Source organism: Salmo salar, chromosome 28 (assembly GCF_965601325.2).
Source record: "Salmo salar chromosome 28, fSalSal1, whole genome shotgun sequence".
Taxonomy (NCBI): domain Eukaryota; kingdom Metazoa; phylum Chordata; class Actinopteri; order Salmoniformes; family Salmonidae; genus Salmo; species Salmo salar.
Genome location: NC_138318.1, coordinates 28,997,425 through 29,015,000, shown reverse-complemented (window position 1 = coordinate 29,015,000; position 17,576 = coordinate 28,997,425). Strand labels below are relative to the sequence as shown.

General features: G+C 46.3%; 1 protein-coding gene across 4 annotated transcripts in view; it reads left to right on the top strand.

The window, feature by feature from the left end:
- The window catches only part of LOC106589770 (slit homolog 1 protein), a 220,925-nt gene that overhangs the window by 149,079 nt on the left and 54,270 nt on the right, over positions 1–17,576 (top strand). For all 4 annotated transcript variants that reach the window (XM_082970551.1, XM_082970549.1, XM_082970552.1 and 1 more), the window contains exon 10: positions 14,536–14,607. In XM_082970551.1, the coding sequence (XP_082826677.1) occupies positions 14,536–14,607 (72 nt within the window). The remainder of the gene's footprint in view (positions 1–14,535; positions 14,608–17,576) is intronic.

The following is a 17,576-nucleotide window of genomic DNA, read 5'->3' as shown; positions in this document are numbered from 1 at the left end:
AAACAAAACTAATGTTTTGCTGTGCATCAAAGATGTTGGTTCTTAGTTTCACCAAACCAATGTAAATAGGTCAGGGTTATTAGGGAACATTCATGCTGGGTTAGCGTGTGTGTGTGTGTGTGTGTGTGTGTGTGTGTGTGTGTGTGTGTGTGTGTGTGTGTGTGTGTGTGTGTGTGTGTGTGTGTGTGTGTGTGTGTGTGTGTGTGTGTGTGTGTGTGTGTGCGTGCGTGAGTGCGTGCGTGCGTGCGTGCGTGCGTGCGTGCGTGTACTGACCCTTGCTGAGTGGGTACTTATAAACAGCCCAGACTCTTTAGGGGTCGATGAGACCCAGAGACTAGTTGTCTATCTTTCCCCGACATCCATTAACGACCCATGAACTCCACCAAAGTGATTTCTCTCTCTCTGGTAATGTCCTTCCAGTGTCCCTGTAACTAGATCTATGTGACCAATAAGATCTCTACTAGAGCCAGCAGCACTGGAAGGTGAAAGACAGGTAGCTCTAAAAACAATGTTCCCTGATAGAGATGTCATTAGTTTGTCATCTTACAATAGTAAACTTGTTGATGTAGTTAGTCTGTCCCTGGTATCCTGTTAGGACTGTGGGTCTGTAGTTAGTTAGTCTGTTCCTGGTAGACCTGTTAGGACTGTGGGTCTGTAGTTAGTTAGTCTGTTCCTGGTATGCCTGTTAGGACTGTGGGTCTGTAGTTAGTTAGTCTGTTCCTGGTAGGCCTGTTAGGACTGTGGGTCTGTAGTTAGTTATTTAGTCTGTTCCTGGTAGGCCTGTTAGGACTGTGGGTCTGTAGTTAGTTAGTCTGTTCCTGGTAGACCTGTTACGGACTGTGGGTCTGTAGTTAGTTAGTTAGTCTGTTCCTGGTAGGCCTGTTAGGACTGTGGGTCTGTAGTTAGTTAGTCTGTTCCTGGTAGGCCTGTTAGGACTGTGGGTCTGTAGTTAGTTAGTCTGTTCCTGGTAGGCCTGTTAGGACTGTGGGTCTGTAGTTAGTTATTTAGTCTGTTCCTGGTAGGCCTGTTAGGACTGTGGGTCTGTAGTTAGTTAGTTAGTCTGTTCCTGGTAGGCCTGTTAGGACTGTGGGTCTGTAGTTAGTTAGTTAGTCTGTTCCTGGTAGACCTGTTAGGACTGTGGGTCTGTAGTTAGTTAGTCTGTTCCTGGTAGGTCTGTTAGGACTGTGGGTCTGTAGTTAGTTAGTTAGTCTGTTCCTGGTAGACCTGTTAGGACTGTGGGTCTGTAGTTAGTTAGTCTGTTCCTGGTAGGTCTGTTAGGACTGTGGGTCTGTAGTTAGTTAGTTAGTCTGTTCCTGGTAGGCCTGTTAGGACTGTGGGTCTGTAGTTAGTTAGTTAGTCTGTTCCTGGTATCCTGTTAGGACTGTGGGTCTGTAGTTAGTTAGTCTGTTCCTGGTAGTCCTGTTAGGACTGTGGGTCTGTAGTTAGTTAGTTAGTCTGTTCCTGGTAGACCTGTTAGGACTGTGGGTCTGTAGTTAGTTAGTCTGTTCCTGGTAGGCCTGTTAGGACTGTGGGTCTGTAGTTAGTTAGTCTGTTCCTGGTAGGCCTGTTAGGACTGTGGGTCGGTAGTTAGTTAGTCTGTTCCTGGTAGGCCTGTTAGGACTGTGGGTCTGTAGTTAGTTAGTCTGTTCCTGGTAGACCTGTTAGGACTGTGGGTCTGTAGTTAGTTAGTCTGTTCCTGGTAGGCCTGTTAGGACTGTGGGTCTGTAGTTAGTTAGTTAGTCTGTTCCTGGTAGGCCTGTTAGGACTGTGGGTCTGTAGTTAGTTAGTTCGTCTATTCCTGATAGACCTGTTAGGACTGTGGGTCTGTAGTTAGTTAGTTAGTCTGTTCCTGGTAGGCCTGTTAGGACTGTGGGTCTGTAGTTAGTTAGTTAGTCTGTTCCTGGTAGGCCTGTTAGGACTGTGGGTCTGTAGTTAGTTAGTCTGTTCCTGGTAGGCCTGTTAGGACTGTGGGTCTGTAGTTAGTTAGTCTGTTCCTGGTAGGCCTGTTAGGACTGTGGGTCTGTAGTTAGTTAGTTAGTCTGTTCCTGGTAGGCCTGTTAGGACTGTGGGTCTGTAGTTAGTTAGTCTGTTCCTGGTAGGTCTGTTAGGACTGTGGGTCTGTAGTTAGTTAGTCTGTTCCTGGTAGGCCTGTTAGGACTGTGGGTCTGTAGTTAGTTAGTCTGTTCCTGGTAGGCCTGTTAGGACTGTGGGTCTGTAGTTAGTTAGTTAGTCTGTTCCTGGTAGGCCTGTTAGGACTGTGGGTCTGTAGTTAGTTAGTCTGTTCCTGGTAGGCCTGTTAGGACTGTGGGTCTGTAGTTAGTTAGTTAGTCTGTTCCTGGTAGGCCTGTTAGGACTGTGGGTCTGTAGTTAGTTAGTCTGTTCCTGGTAGGCCTGTTAGGACTGTGGGTCTGTAGTTAGTTAGTCTGTTCCTGGTAGACCTGTTAGGACTGTGGGTCTGTAGTTAGTTAGTCTGTTCCTGGTAGGCCTGTTAGGACTGTGGGTCTGTAGTTAGTTAGTTAGTCTGTTCCTGGTAGACCTGTTAGGACTGTGGGTCTGTAGTTAGTTAGTCTGTTCCTGGTAGACCTGTTAGGACTGTGGGTCTGTAGTTAGTTAGTCTGTTCCTGGTAGACCTGTTAGGACTGTGGGTCGGTAGTTAGTTAGTCTGTTCCTGGTAGGTCTGTTAGGACTGTGGGTCTGTAGTTAGTTAGTCTGTTCCTGGTAGGTCTGTTAGGACTGTGGGTCTGTAGTTAGTTAGTCTGTTCCTGGTAGGCCTGTTAGGACTGTGGGTCTGTAGTTAGTTAGTCTGTTCCTGGTAGGCCTGTTAGGACTGTGGGTCTGTAGTTAGTTAGTCTGTTCCTGGTAGACCTGTTAGGACTGTGGGTCTGTAGTTAGTTAGTCTGTTCCTGGTAGGCCTGTTAGGACTGTGGGTCTGTAGTTAGTTAGTCTGTTCCTGGTAGACCTGTTAGGACTGTGGGTCGGTAGTTAGTTAGTCTGTTCCTGGTAGGCCTGTTAGGACTGTGGGTCTGTAGTTAGTTAGTCTGTTCCTGGTAGGTCTGTTAGGACTGTGGGTCTGTAGTTAGTTAGTTAGTCTGTTCCTGGTAGACCTGTTAGGACTGTGGGTCTGTAGTTAGTTAGTCTGTCCCTGGTAGGCCTGTTAGGACTGTGGGTCTGTAGTTAGTTAGTCTGTTCCTGGTAGACCTGTTAGGACTGTGGGTCTGTAGTTAGTTAGTCTGTTCCTGGTAGGCCTGTTAGGACTGTTGGTCTGTAGTTAGTTAGTCTGTTCCTGGTAGACCTGTTAGGACTGTGGGTCTGTAGTTAGTTAGTCTGTTCCTGGTAGACCTGTTAGGACTGTGGGTCTGTAGTTAGTTAGTCTGTTCCTGGTAGGCCTGTTAGGACTGTGGGTCTGTAGTTATTTAGTTAGTCTGTTCCTGGTAGACCTGTTAGGACTGTGGGTCTGTAGTTAGTCAGTCTGTTCCTGGTAGACCTGTTAGGACTGTGGGTCGGTAGTTAGTTAGTCTGTTCCTGGTAGGCCTGTTAGGACTGTGGGAGTGTAGTTAGTTAGTTAGTCTGTTCCTGGTAGACCTGTTAGGACTGTGGGACTGTAGTTAGTTAGTCAGTCTGTTCCTGGTAGGCCTGTTAGGACTGTGGGTCTGTAGTTAGTTAGTTAGTCTGTTCCTGGTAGACCTGTTAGGACTGTGGGTCTGTAGTTAGTTAGTCTGTTCCTGGTAGTCCTGTTAGGACTGTGGGTCGGTAGTTAGTTAGTCTGTTCCTGGTATCCTGTTAGGACTGTGGGTCTGTAGTTAGTTAGTCTGTTCCTGGTAGACCTGTTAGGACTGTGGGTCTGTAGTTAGTTAGTCTGTTCCTGGTAGTCCTGTTAGGACTGTGGGTCTGTAGTTAGTTAGTCTGTTCCTGGTAGGCCTGTTAGGACTGTGGGTCTGTAGTTAGTTAGTTAGTCTGTTCCTGGTAGACCTGTTAGGACTGTGGGTCTGTAGTTAGTTAGTCTGTTCCTGATAGACCTGTTAGGACTGTGGGTCTGTAGTTAGTTAGTTAGTCTGTTCCTGGTAGGCCTGTTAGGACTGTGGGTCTGTAGTTAGTTAGTTAGTCTGTTCCTGGTAGGCCTGTTAGGACTGTGGGTCTGTAGTTAGTTAGTTAGTCTGTTCCTGGTAGACCTGTTAGGACTGTGGGTCTGTAGTTAGTTAGTCTGTTCCTGGTAGGCCTGTTAGGACTGTGGGTCTGTAGTTAGTTAGTCTGTTCCTGGTAGGCCTGTTAGGACTGTGGGTCTGTAGTTAGTTAGTTAGTCTGTTCCTGGTAGGCCTGTTAGGACTGTGGGTCTGTAGTTAGTTAGTTAGTCTGTTCCTGATAGACCTGTTAGGACTGTGGGTCTGTAGTTAGTTAGTCTGTTCCTGGTAGACCTGTTAGGACTGTGGGTCTGTAGTTAGTTAGTCTGTTCCTGGTAGGCCTGTTAGGACTGTGGGTCTGTAGTTAGTTAGTCTGTTCCTGGTAGACCTGTTAGGACTGTGGGTCTGTAGTTAGTTAGTTAGTCTGTTCCTGGTAGACCTGTTAGGACTGTGGGTCTGTAGTTAATTAGTCTGTTCCTGGTAGACCTGTTAGGACTGTGGGTCTGTAGTTAGTTAGTCTGTTCCTGGTAGACCTGTTAGGACTGTGGGTCGGTAGTTAGTTAGTCTGTTCCTGGTAGGCCTGTTAGGACTGTGGGTCGGTAGTTAGTTAGTCTGTTCCTGGTAGGTCTGTTAGGACTGTGGGTCTGTAGTTAGTTAGTCTGTTCCTGGTAGGTCTGTTAGGACTGTTGGTCTGTAGTTAGTTAGTTAGTCTGTTCCTGGTAGGCCTGTTAGGACTGTGGATCTGTAGTTAGTTAGTCTGTTCCTGGTAGTCCTGTTAGGACTGTGGGTCTGTAGTTAGTTAGTTAGTCTGTTCCTGGTAGACCTGTTAGGACTGTGGGTCTGTAGTTAGTTAGTCTGTTCCTGGTAGGCCTGTTAGGACTGTGGGTCTGTAGTTAGTTAGTTAGTCTGTTCCTGGTAGGCCTGTTAGGACTGTGGGTCTGTAGTTAGTTAGTCTGTTCCTGGTAGGCCTGTTAGGACTGTGGGTCTGTAGTTAGTTAGTCTGTTCCTGGTAGGCCTGTTAGGACTGTGGGTCTGTAGTTAGTTAGTGCTGTTCCTGGTAGGTCTGTTAGGACTGTGGGTCTGTAGTTAGTTAGTCTGTTCCTGGTAGACCTGTTAGGACTGTGGGTCTGTAGTTAGTTAGTCTGTTCCTGGTAGACCTGTTAGGACTGTGGGTCTGTAGTTAGTTAGTCTGTTCCTGGTAGACCTGTTAGGACTGTGGGTCTGTAGTTAGTTAGTCTGTTCCTGGTAGGTCTGTTAGGACTGTGGGTCTGTAGTTAGTTAGTTAGTCTGTTCCTGGTAGACCTGTTAGGACTGTGGGTCTGTAGTTAGTTAGTCTGTTCCTGGTAGGCCTGTTAGGACTGTGGGTCTGTAGTTAGTTAGTCTGTTCCTGGTAGGCCTGTTAGGACTGTGGGTCTGTAGTTAGTTAGTCTGTTCCTGGTAGGCCTGTTAGGACTGTGGGTCTGTAGTTAGTTAGTCTGTTCCTGGTAGGTCTGTTAGGACTGTGGGTCTGTAGTTAGTTAGTTAGTCTGTTCCTGGTAGGCCTGTTAGGACTGTGGGTCTGTAGTTAGTTAGTTAGTCTGTTCCTGGTAGGCCTGTTAGGACTGTGGGTCTGTAGTTAGTTAGTCTGTTCCTGGTAGGTCTGTTAGGACTGTGGGTCTGTAGTTAGTTAGTCTGTTCCTGGTAGGTCTGTTAGGACTGTGGGTCTGTAGTTAGTTAGTTAGTCTGTTCCTGGTAGGCCTGTTAGAAGTGTGGTTCTCTGCATCTGAACGCTTAGGTCTGACCAAAACATTACAATAAGTTGTATAATGTATTTCTTTTACTCTTTCTGTTTTTCTTAGTAGGGTGCCGCCTGTTGGCAACTCTCAAAGTACTGTCCATTTCTCACCAAAAACAAACCATACCATTCCCATTATTTCACATGGAACAGAGTTCTACATTTTACTGCCGATGCGTCATGTAAGTGACACATATGGTTTATTTTAAACATGCGTAAATTGTTGCCGCCTTTTAAGGACATCACATAATGATAGGTTTTGGTAAATATTATAAACACTGTGAGCAATACAGTTGTTTGTGAAAATGTCTCGGGTGTTTCTTGTTGGCTACAACATGAGTATTTCTGTCTCATAGAGCAGGTGCCCTTGTTATGTAGCCAGTAGAGTGGACTCCGCTGGGTGCATGTCACTCTGTCTGAATAGCTGACAGCATTATGTCTTCTACCTCAATGAAAATCAGGCACATAGCCTCATGAGTACAAGTACAACTATTGATTCTATTTTATACACAGAGACAGACACCTGATGAATGGGTTGACAGCCATTGATTCTCCATGTCAACAATACCTATGAAGATTGTTTTTCTTTGTTGGTTGATTGGAAAAGGAGGGATGTAAGGATAGAGAGGTAGGGAGGGATGGAGGGAGGGATGGAGGCCAGAGGCCTGGGCTGGAGGACAGAGGATTCAGTGTGTGTGTGTGTGTGTGTGTGTGTGTGTGTGTGTGTGTGTGTGTGTGTGTGTGTGTGTGTGTGTGTGTGTGTGTGTGTGTGTGTGTGTGTGTGTGTGTGTGTGTGTGTGTGTGTGTGTGTGTGTGTGTGTGTGTGTGCCTTTAAGCTCACACGTCCATCTCCTGAGGTCTTTGTCATGGTGGAGACTCAGTCCTTTGATGTATTGATCTGAGAAGGGGGATGGAGAGACAAGTGAATGCTGTCTGGAAGGCCTGAGTCCTACACTGACACACTCACACATACTCAGACACACACTCCTATATAACAAACCCGTTCACCCATTTTGAATGTTATTGTTTTTGTGCATCTCAGCGTGATGTTCCATGGATTCCCTGGGGCATTTCATGTTTTCACGTGTATCTAAGTTATTGGCGTTCAAGCAGACAGAATTTAGGCCGGTATGATGCAGCAATGTGATAAAGTCGCTCTCAATACACTGGAAGTTAACAGTAATACGACTTTTAGATCGTGAAAACGTCTATCATACATGTCAGATTCTAATACTGGCCGATGTCATAACTCAGAAAGATGTCTTCTCTCAAATGAGCCATTGATCATATTTTTGCGATATTCCTACCTGGAGAAATGTCTAATTTAACGGAGGGTCTAGGACGTTTCCTATTTGTCTGCCTTTTTAGTTCAGGGTGCATTACATGGAGCCAGAGATATTATAGAAATACCACCCAGCAGACTGTCTACCAATCGCCTTCACATTGTCATGCTGCGTCACGCGGTTCCTAAGCTAATTGTAATGCAATCCCTTCTCAAAGTCAGCGTATATGTCGAGAAATGTGCCTATTTTCCTTGAGAGTACGTGATGTCACGATTCCAAAGCTATTAGATACTACAGATTGCAAGTTATTCATCTCACATCTCGGAAAAGATTTGTAATGTTGTACTTCTTGTCGATGAAATTCGTGCTAATGTTGGGTTTTTGAGCTAGCGACCAATAGACCCCCTGAAGGAGAGCGCTCCTTGTACCAGAATTGTCCAGAATGCACGACACGGCCCATTGTACATCTGCGAATGTAAGACTCCACTCTGTGAGGCACATCGATCTGCAGGTTGAACATGGTGAGATTGTAGACTCCTAAATTGATAGTGCAGTTTGTTCAGGTGATTTTACAGCTAACTAGCTCCACGCTGCCCTTTCCCAGCAAGACAAAAGGAACACTGTATCCCTACCTACATGTACATATTACCTCAGTTACCTTGGCTAACCTGTACCCCTACCTACATGTACATATTACCTCAGTTACCTTGGCTAACCTGTACCCCTACCTACATGTACATATTACCTCAGTTACCTTGGCTAACCTGTACCCCTACCTACATGTACATATTACCTCAGTTACCTTGGCTAACCTGTACCCCTACCTACATGTACATATTACCTCAGTTACCTTGGCTAACCTGTACCCCAACCTAGATGTACATATTACCTCAGTTACCTTGGCTAACCTGTACCCCTACCTACATGTACATATTACCTCAGTTACCTTGGTTAACCTGTACCCCTACCTACATGTACATATTACCTCAGTTACCTTGGCTAACCTGTACCCCTACCTACATGTACATATTACCTCACTTACCGTGGCTAACCTGTACCCCTACCTACATGTACATATTACCTCAGTTACCTTGGCTAACCTGTACCCCTACCTACATGTACATATTACCTCAGTTACCTTGGCTAACCTGTACCCCTACCTACATACATATTACCTCAGTTACCGTAGCTAACCTGTACCCCTACCTACATGTACATATTACCTCAGTTACCTTGGCTAACCTGTACCCCTACCTACATGTACATATTACCTCAGTTACCTTGGCTAACCTGTACCCCTACCTACATGTACATATTACCTCAGTTACCTTGGCTAACCTGTACCCCTACCTATATGTACATATTACCTCAGTTACCTTGGCTAACCTTAACCCCTACCTACATGTACATATTACCTCAGTTACCTTGGCTAACCTGTACCCCCGCATATTGACTCGGTACTCCATGTATATAGTCTAGTTATTGTTATTTTATTGTGTCATTTTTCAAATATTATTTTACTTTAAAAAAAACACAGCATTGTTGGTTAAGGGCTTGTAGGTAAGCATTTCACTGTAAGGTTTACACCTGTTGTATTTGGCACATTACATTTGATTTGATTTGTTATTATTGTGTGTAGCTACGTTCGCTAGCCAGCCAGCCAGCTTTGCAGATTTTCTAGTCGACTTGAGCTGCAACAGATTTCCACAACAATTTTCGAAGTTGCTACAAACCTTATTATATCACCAAAATGAAACATTTGTTCACAAAAAAGTATTGTTTTCACATATTAGTGTTATTTAACACAGTAATTTAAAGGACTGAGTGGTATTGGGTGGATTTTTCCTTTAATGCACTCCTCAGAACTTCTTCAAACACTCTGCTAAGCATGTAGGTGCGCAGGCACGCAGGCACGTAGGCACGCAGGCGCGTAGGCGCGTAGGCACGCAGGCGCGTAGGCGCGTAGGCACGTAGGCGCGTAGGCACGTAGGCGCGTAGGCACACAGGCATGCATTCACACACACACGCACCTGCACACACACTCACACACACACAGACACACACACACACACACACACACAGACACACACACACACTCACACAGACACACACACACACACACAGACACACACACACACACACACACACTCACACAGACACACACACACGCACCTGCACACACACTCACACACACACACACACACAGATCCAGACATGATGATGGAGGGAATTAAAGCCACTTGGCAAAACACCCTGAGACCACAAGGCTGTGACACACACTGGAAACACACACACATAGAACATGACTACCGCAGGAATCTGTGGTCTGGAATAACAGCTATCCTAAGAATGTCAATTATACAGCTCTGTCTGTCCATAAATGGATGCCCACATCTTTGAACCAGAACATTCTTAAATGAAATATATGGAAACTTTAAATATTAATATTACGGCAAGTCATTGAATATACAATTATACATAACTCAACACAAACACACACACACAGACACACATACCCACAAACACACACGCACGCACGCACACACGCACGCACGCGCAAACACACACACACACACACACACACACACACACACGCACACACACCACACACACACACACACACACACACACACACACACACACACACACACACACACACACACACACACACACACACACACACACACACAGCATTAACATTAAAAGCATGTGGGATTTATCCTTATCCTGTCTAGACCAATCACAATCTGAACCAGACTACAGTCTAAAGCTGTCTGCTCTGCTTATCTAGTGAGGTTGGAGATTTCAAATCATATTTCATCGAACTAGACGTCCTATCACAACATGCAGCTGGACATGTGAACAGGAGTGGCCTGTTATTCTAGGTATATTGGAGAGGCTTTAACAGGAGTGGCCTGTTATTATAGGTATATTGGAGAGTCTTTAACAGGAGTAACCTGTTATTCTAGGTATATTGGAGAGGCTTTAACAGGAGTAACCTGTTATTCTAGGTATATTGGAGTCTTTAACAGGAGTGGCCTGTTATTCTAGGTATATTGGAGAGGCTTTAACAGGAGTGGCCTGTTATTCTAGGTATATTGGAGAGTCTTTAACAGGAGTAACCTGTTATTATAGGTATATTGGAGAGGCTTTAACAGGAGTAACCTATTATTCTAGGTATATTGGAGAGTCTTTAACAGGAGTGGCCTGTTATTCTAGGTATATTGGAGAGGCTTTAACAGGAGTAACCTGTTATTCTAGGTATATTGGAGAGGCTTTAACAGGAGTAACCTGTTATTCTAGGTATATTGGAGAGGCTTTAACAGGAGTAACCTGTTATTCTAGGTATATTGGAGAGTCTTTAACAGGAGTAACCTGTTATTCTAGGTATATTGGAGAGTCTTTAACAGGAGTAACCTGTTATTATAGGTATATTGGAGAGGCTTTAACAGGAGTAACCTATTATTCTAGGTATATTGGAGAGTCTTTAACAGGAGTGGCCTGTTATTCTAGGTATATTGGAGAGTCTTTAACAGGAGTAACCTGTTATTCTGTTCCTCATTCCCATCAGGCCACCTCAGTTTGGTCCAAATACCCAAACTCCCCAACTCCCTCTTCCCAAGCACTCTCTCTAGACCCATTCATATTTACCAGCCCTAGCCCTATCCCAGGCCAATCCCACAGCCCCTGCCCTGGCCACAACCACAACCAGAACCCCCTACACCAGGCAAAGCCACAGCTCCAGCCACAGCTCCAGCCCAATGCTGCCCCAGCCTTGGCTGTTTATCTGTAGGTCAGTTCACAGCTTTTAGTACAGTCCTTAATGAGGCTCAGAGGGGTTAGAGTACTGGATCAGAGCAGGGCTGGACAGAGACAGCTGTCTGCATGCCCTGCCACACAACCACTCAACCACACGCAAACCTGCAAATGCTCAGACACACACATACATACACACACACACACACACACACGCACACACACACACACACACACGCACACACTGGCAGCCATGTTCACACACACACCAACGCTACTAATATGGTTCAGAGCCCAGTACTGACTACCTCTCTGTTTCTCCTGAACATCTGAGACTGAGTACAGTATGTCTGTGACTTTCAGTCTCCACCGTTAGGATATCTGTGTGTGTTTCAGAGAGAGAGAGAGCGAGAGAGAGTTAGAAAAAGAGAGCAGCGCCACTCTTCTGTGATGTCTGAAGTCTCCAGCATCGCTCTGTCACATGTCCCTCCTCTCACACACCTGTGTACAGACAGATTGATGGACGTGTGGTTGACAGATTGACAGACGTGTGGTTGACAGATTGAGGGACGTGTGGTTGACAGATTGACGGACGTGTGGTTGACAGATTGAGGGACGTGTGGTTGACAGATTGACGGACGTGTGGTTGACAAATTGACGGACGTGTGGTTGACAGATTGATGGACGTGTGGTGATACATTGACGGACGTGTGGTTGACAGATTGACGGACGTGTGGTTGACATATTGACGGACGTGTGGTTGACAGATTGATGGACGTGTGGTTGACAGATTGAGGGACGTGTGGTTGTATCTGACTCTGAGTGCTTATATGACCCAGACAGGGCAGACAGTTCTCTCTCCAGTCTCCCTGTTTCACTGTGTTCCTCCATGTCTCTCCCTGTTCCTCCACTGTGTTACTCCATGTCTCTCCCTGTACTTCCACTGTGTTCCTCCATGTCTCTCCCTGTACCTCCACTGTGTTCCTCCATGTCTCTCCCTGTTCCTCCACTGTGTTCCTCCATGTCTCTCCCTGTTCCTCCACTGTGTTCCTCCATGTCTCTCCCTGTTCCTCCACTGTGTTCCTCCATGTCTCTCCCTGTTCCTCCACTGTGTTCCTCCATGTCTCCCCCTGTACCTCCACTGTGTTCCTCCATGTCTCTCCCTGTTTCACTGTGTTCCTCCATGTCTCTCCCTGTTCCTCCACTGTGTTCCTCCATGTCTCTCCTTGTTCCTCCACTGTGTTCCTCCATGTCTCTCCCTGTTTCACTGTGTTCCTCCATGTCTCTCCCTGTTTCACTGTGTTCCTCCATGTCTCTCCCTGTACCTCCACTGTGTTCATCCATGTCTCTCCTTGTTCCTCCACTGTGTTCCTCCATGTCTCTCCCTGTTCCTCCACTGTGTTCCTCCATGTCTCTCCCTGTACCTCCACTGTGTTCCTCCATGTCTCTCCCTGTTCCTCCACTGTGTTCCTCCATGTCTCTCCTTGTTCCTCCACTGTGTTCCTCCATGTCTCTCCTTGTTCCTCCACTGTGTTCCTCCATGTCTCTCCCTGTTCCTCCACTGTGTTCATCCATGTCTCTCCTTGTTCCTCCACTGTGTTCCTCCATGTCTCTCCCTGTTCCTCCACTGTGTTCCTCCATGTCTCTCCCTGTACCTCCACTGTGTTCCTCCATGTCTCTCCCTGTACCTCCACTGTGTTCCTCCATGTCTCTCCTTGTTCCTCCACTGTGTTCCTCCATGTCTCTCCCTGTTTCACTGTGTTCCTCCATGTCTCTCCCTGTTCCTCCACTGTGTTCCTCCATGTCTCTCCCTGTACCTCCACTGTGTTCCTCCATGTCTCTCCCTGTACCTCCACTGTGTTCCTCCATGTCTCTCCCTGTACCTCCACTGTGTTCCTCCATGTCTCTCCTTGTTCCTCCACTGTGTTCCTCCATGTCTCTCCCTGTTTCACTGTGTTCCTCCATGTCTCTCCCTGTTCCTCCACTGTGTTCCTCCATGTCTCTCCCTGTACCTCCACTGTGTTCCTCCATGTCTCTCCCTGTTCCTCCACTGTGTTCCTCCATGTCTCTCCCTGTACCTCCACTGTGTTCCTCCATGTCTCTCCCTGTTCCTCCACTGTGTTCCTCCATGTCTCTCCCTGTTCCTCCACTGTGTTCCTCCATGTCTCTCCCTGTTCCTCCACTGTGTTCCTCCATGTCTCTCCCTGTTCCTCCACTGTGTTCCTCCATGTCTCCCCCTGTACCTCCACTGTGTTCCTCCATGTCTCTCCCTGTTTCACTGTGTTCCTCCATGTCTCTCCCTGTTCCTCCACTGTGTTCCTCCATGTCTCTCCCTGTTCCTCCACTGTGTTCCTCCATGTCTCTCCCTGTTCCTCCACTGTGTTCCTCCATGTCTCTCCCTGTACCTCCACTGTGTTCATCCATGTCTCTCCTTGTTCCTCCACTGTGTTCCTCCATGTCTCTCCCTGTACCTCCACTGTGTTCCTCCATGTCTCTCCTTGTTCCTCCACTGTGTTCCTCCATGTCTCTCCTTGTTCCTCCACTGTGTTCCTCCATGTCTCTCCCTGTTTCACTGTGTTCCTCCATGTCTCTCCCTGTTCCTCCACTGTGTTCCTCCATGTCTCTCCCTGTTCCTCCACTGTGTTCCTCCATGTCTCTCCCTGTTCCTCCACTGTGTTCCTCCATGTCTCTCCCTGTACCTCCACTGTGTTCATCCATGTCTCTCCTTGTTCCTCCACTGTGTTCCTCCATGTCTCTCCCTGTTTCACTGTGTTCCTCCATGTCTCTCCCTGTTCCTCCACTGTGTTCCTCCATGTCTCTCCCTGTACCTCCACTGTGTTCCTCCATGTCTCTCCCTGTTCCTCCACTGTGTTACTCCATGTCTCTCCCTGTACCTCCACTGTGTTCCTCCATGTCTCTCCCTGTACCTCCACTGTGTTCCTCCATGTCTCTCCTTGTTCCTCCACTGTGTTCCTCCATGTCTCTCCCTGTTTCACTGTGTTCCTCCATGTCTCTCCCTGTTCCTCCACTGTGTTCCTCCATGTCTCTCCCTGTACCTCCACTGTGTTCCTCCATGTCTCTCCCTGTTCCTCCACTGTGTTCCTCCATGTCTCTCCCTATTCCTCCACTGTGTTCCTCCATGTCTCTCCCCATTCCTCTCTCCTCCAGACCTGTTTATTGTTCAAGAGATGTTATAACTTATAACTTACACACAGGACAGGAAGTGACCTTTATTAACGAACCAGGGAAGGAGAGGGGAGACATACACACATGCAAGGACATGCAGTTGCACGTGCACGCACACAGACACACACTCACACACACATTGTGGATAAAGGAAGTTGGCAGCACCTGATCAATTACCATGGGTCTGTGATAATATATGACTACTCCGCTTTGTTTCTATAGTGATCTCTTTTGGTTTACTACCTGGTATCTACATCTCTCTTTTCTCCATCTCTCCCTGTCTCCATCGCTCTGTATCCCTGTCTCCATATCTCTGTCTCCTTCCCTCCCTCTCTCTGTCTCAATCTCTCCATCTGTCTGTCTCGTCCTCTCCTTCTCTCAATCCCTCTCTTTCCTCCCCATCTCTGTTTCTCTCTAGTCGTCTGGAGCAGAATGGGATCAAGTCAGTTCCTCCCGGCGCCTTCTCTCCCTACAAGAAGCTGTGCAGGATGTAAGTATATACTCTCTGGGACTGAAATACACAAAGTACACTTCCTCTAGGGCTGAAATACACTAAGTACACTTCCTCTAGGGCTGAAATACACTACATACACTTCCTCTAGGGCTGAAGTACACTTCTTCTAGGGCAGAAGAAAACATGTACTGTAAGAACACTAGCTGTAGGGCTGAAGTATTAATGCAAGTATATACCCTCGAGGGTTGAAGTACACTAACTACACTTCCTTTGTTGCTGAAGAACAGATGTACTGTAAATACACCAGGTCTATGGATAAAAGAACATAAGTGAGTGTAATCCACTTAGACTCATTTCACAACCCAGCCTACTGCACCTAAAAAAAGAACTGGTGAAACGTTGACAATGTACTTTGTTGTCGGGCCAGAGGGCGAGGCGGCCAATCAAAACATAATTAGTAAATCTTACCTTCTTATTTTCATGTCACAACCCAAACTATTAGATTCAGACTAAGAGCAGGAAAAGGTAGAAGGCTACAGAAGGCTACAAGCTGAAACCTCTCCACTGTAATAACACCGCTCATATTTCAGTGCTGGTACAGTATTCTCAGCCTACGTAGAGTGTCTGTCTGACTGCGTAGACACACTATAAACTGTGGCAGAGAGGATTATGGATATGATGACTATATGATATGATATTGGGGAAGGAGAGAGTGCTGGAACGAAGACTAATGGTTTTCTCATCCTTTTCTTCTCTCCCTTTTCTGCGGTATTTATGGGGGGGGGGGGGGGGGGGGGGGCAGTCCAGTAGTATCTCAGCCTCACCAACCACCCGCTGACCAGCCTAGCCCTAAAATACAGGGGCTACTCGTCACAACTAGCCTGTTCTGGATTGAAGACTGAGGGTTCCTCTTCCTCTCCTCCTTTCCACTCTGTCCTGCTTACGGCAGTGATTTCCAGTCAAGTAGTATCTCAGCCTCCAGTGCATCCACCAACCAGTCGCTAACCAGTTTAGCCCCAAAATACATGGGCTACTGGTCACAACTAGCCACAGCCAAACACTAGGTTAGACACCAACCCCATACCAACCTCATTCTTTCACCCTCCCTCTCTACTCCTTACCCTTATGCTACTCTTGCATTTCAGTATATCGTCTCGAAGTTTTATAAAGCCTATAGCGCTAACAAAACAGATCACTACAGATCAGTGGCGGTTGGTGCCGTTTAAGATGAGGGAGGACAATTATTTATTTTTATGAGCATGGCCTTATTTATATTACAGCATATTAGATGACTCTCATTCATATTTCATTCCCCCAGCTCAATGCAACATCAATAGGTTTAGGCTATAACATGATACTAGAATTTTCCCTATACCCATCATGAGGTTACAACAACATAGCCTATGAATGAAAGTTTACAATGTGCACAGGTCGAGAGAAATTGGAGGAATCAAGGTGATTTGCCTTGCAAAATCTTGCCTGCATCTAGCTGATCTAGGGTGTAATCATTAGTCCAACAGTTGCAAACGAGAGTTTCTATTGGACAAATTCAGGTATGTTTATTCCCATTTCATACCGTTTGCATCCGTTTAAGAAACTTTTTTCAAAAGAATCGACGGAATGAATACACTCCTGATCATCACAAACCTCACAACTTACATATCAGCCACATATAGTGCTCTTGGAAAGTATTCAGACCCCTTCACTTTTTCCACATTTTGTTACGTTACATCCTAATTCTAAAATTGATTAAATCGTTTTTTTTTTCTCTCATCAGTCTACACACAATACCCCATAATGACAAAGCAAAAACAGGTTTTTAGAAATTTTTGCTAATTTATATATTTTTAAACTGAAATATCACATTTACGTAAGTATTCAGACCCTTTACTCAGTACTTTGTTGAAGCACCTTTAGCAGCAATTACAGCCTCGAGTCTTCTTTGGTATGACGCTACAAGCTTGGCACACCTGTATTTGGGGAATTTCTCCCATTCTTCTCTGCAGATCCTCTCAAGCTCCGTCAGGTTGGATGGGGAGCGTTGCTGCACAGCTATTTTCAGGTCTCTCCAGAGATGTTCGATTGGGGTCAAGTCCGGGCTCTGGCTGGGCCACCCAAGGACATTCAGAGACTTGTCCCGAAGCCACTCCTGCATTGTGTTGGCTGTGTGGTTAGGGTCATTGTCCTGTTGGAAGGTGAACCTTTGAGTGCTGAGTGAGTGCTCTGGAGCAGGTTTTCATCAAGGATCTCTCTGTACTTTGCCCTGTTCATCTCTGCCTCGATCCTGACTAGTCTCCCAGTCCCTGCCGGTGAAAAACATCCCACAGCATGATGCTGCCACCACCATGCTTCACCATAGGGATGGTGCCAGGTTTCCTCCAGACGTGACACTTGGCATTCAGGCCAAAGAGTTCAATCTTGGTTTCATCAGACCAAATACTCTTGTTTCTCATGGTCTGAGAGTCTTTAGGTACCTTTTTGGCAAACTCCAAGCAGGCTGTCGTGTGCCTTTTACTGAGGAGTTGCTTCCATCTGGCCACTCAACCATAAATGCCTGATTGTTGGAGTGCTGCAGAGACAGTTGTCTTTCTGGAAGTTTCTCCTATCTCCAAAGAGGAACTCTAGAGCTCTGTCAGAGTGACCATTGGGTTCTTGGTTATCTCCCTGACCAAGGCTCTTCTTCCCCAATTGCTCAGTTTGGCCGGGAGGCCAGCTCTAGGAAGAGTCTAGGTGGTTCTAAACTTCTTCCATTTAAGAATTATGGAGGGCACTGTGTTCTTGGGGACCTTCAAGGCTGCAGACATGTTTTGGCAACCTTCTCCACATCTGTGCTTCAACACAATCCTGTCTCGGAGCACTACAGACAATTCCTTTGACCTCATGGCATGGTTTTTGCTCTGATATGCACTTTCCAAATCATGTCCAATCAATTTATATTACCACAGGTGGACTCCAATCAAGTTGTAGAAACATCTCAAGGATGATCAATGGAAACAGGATGCACC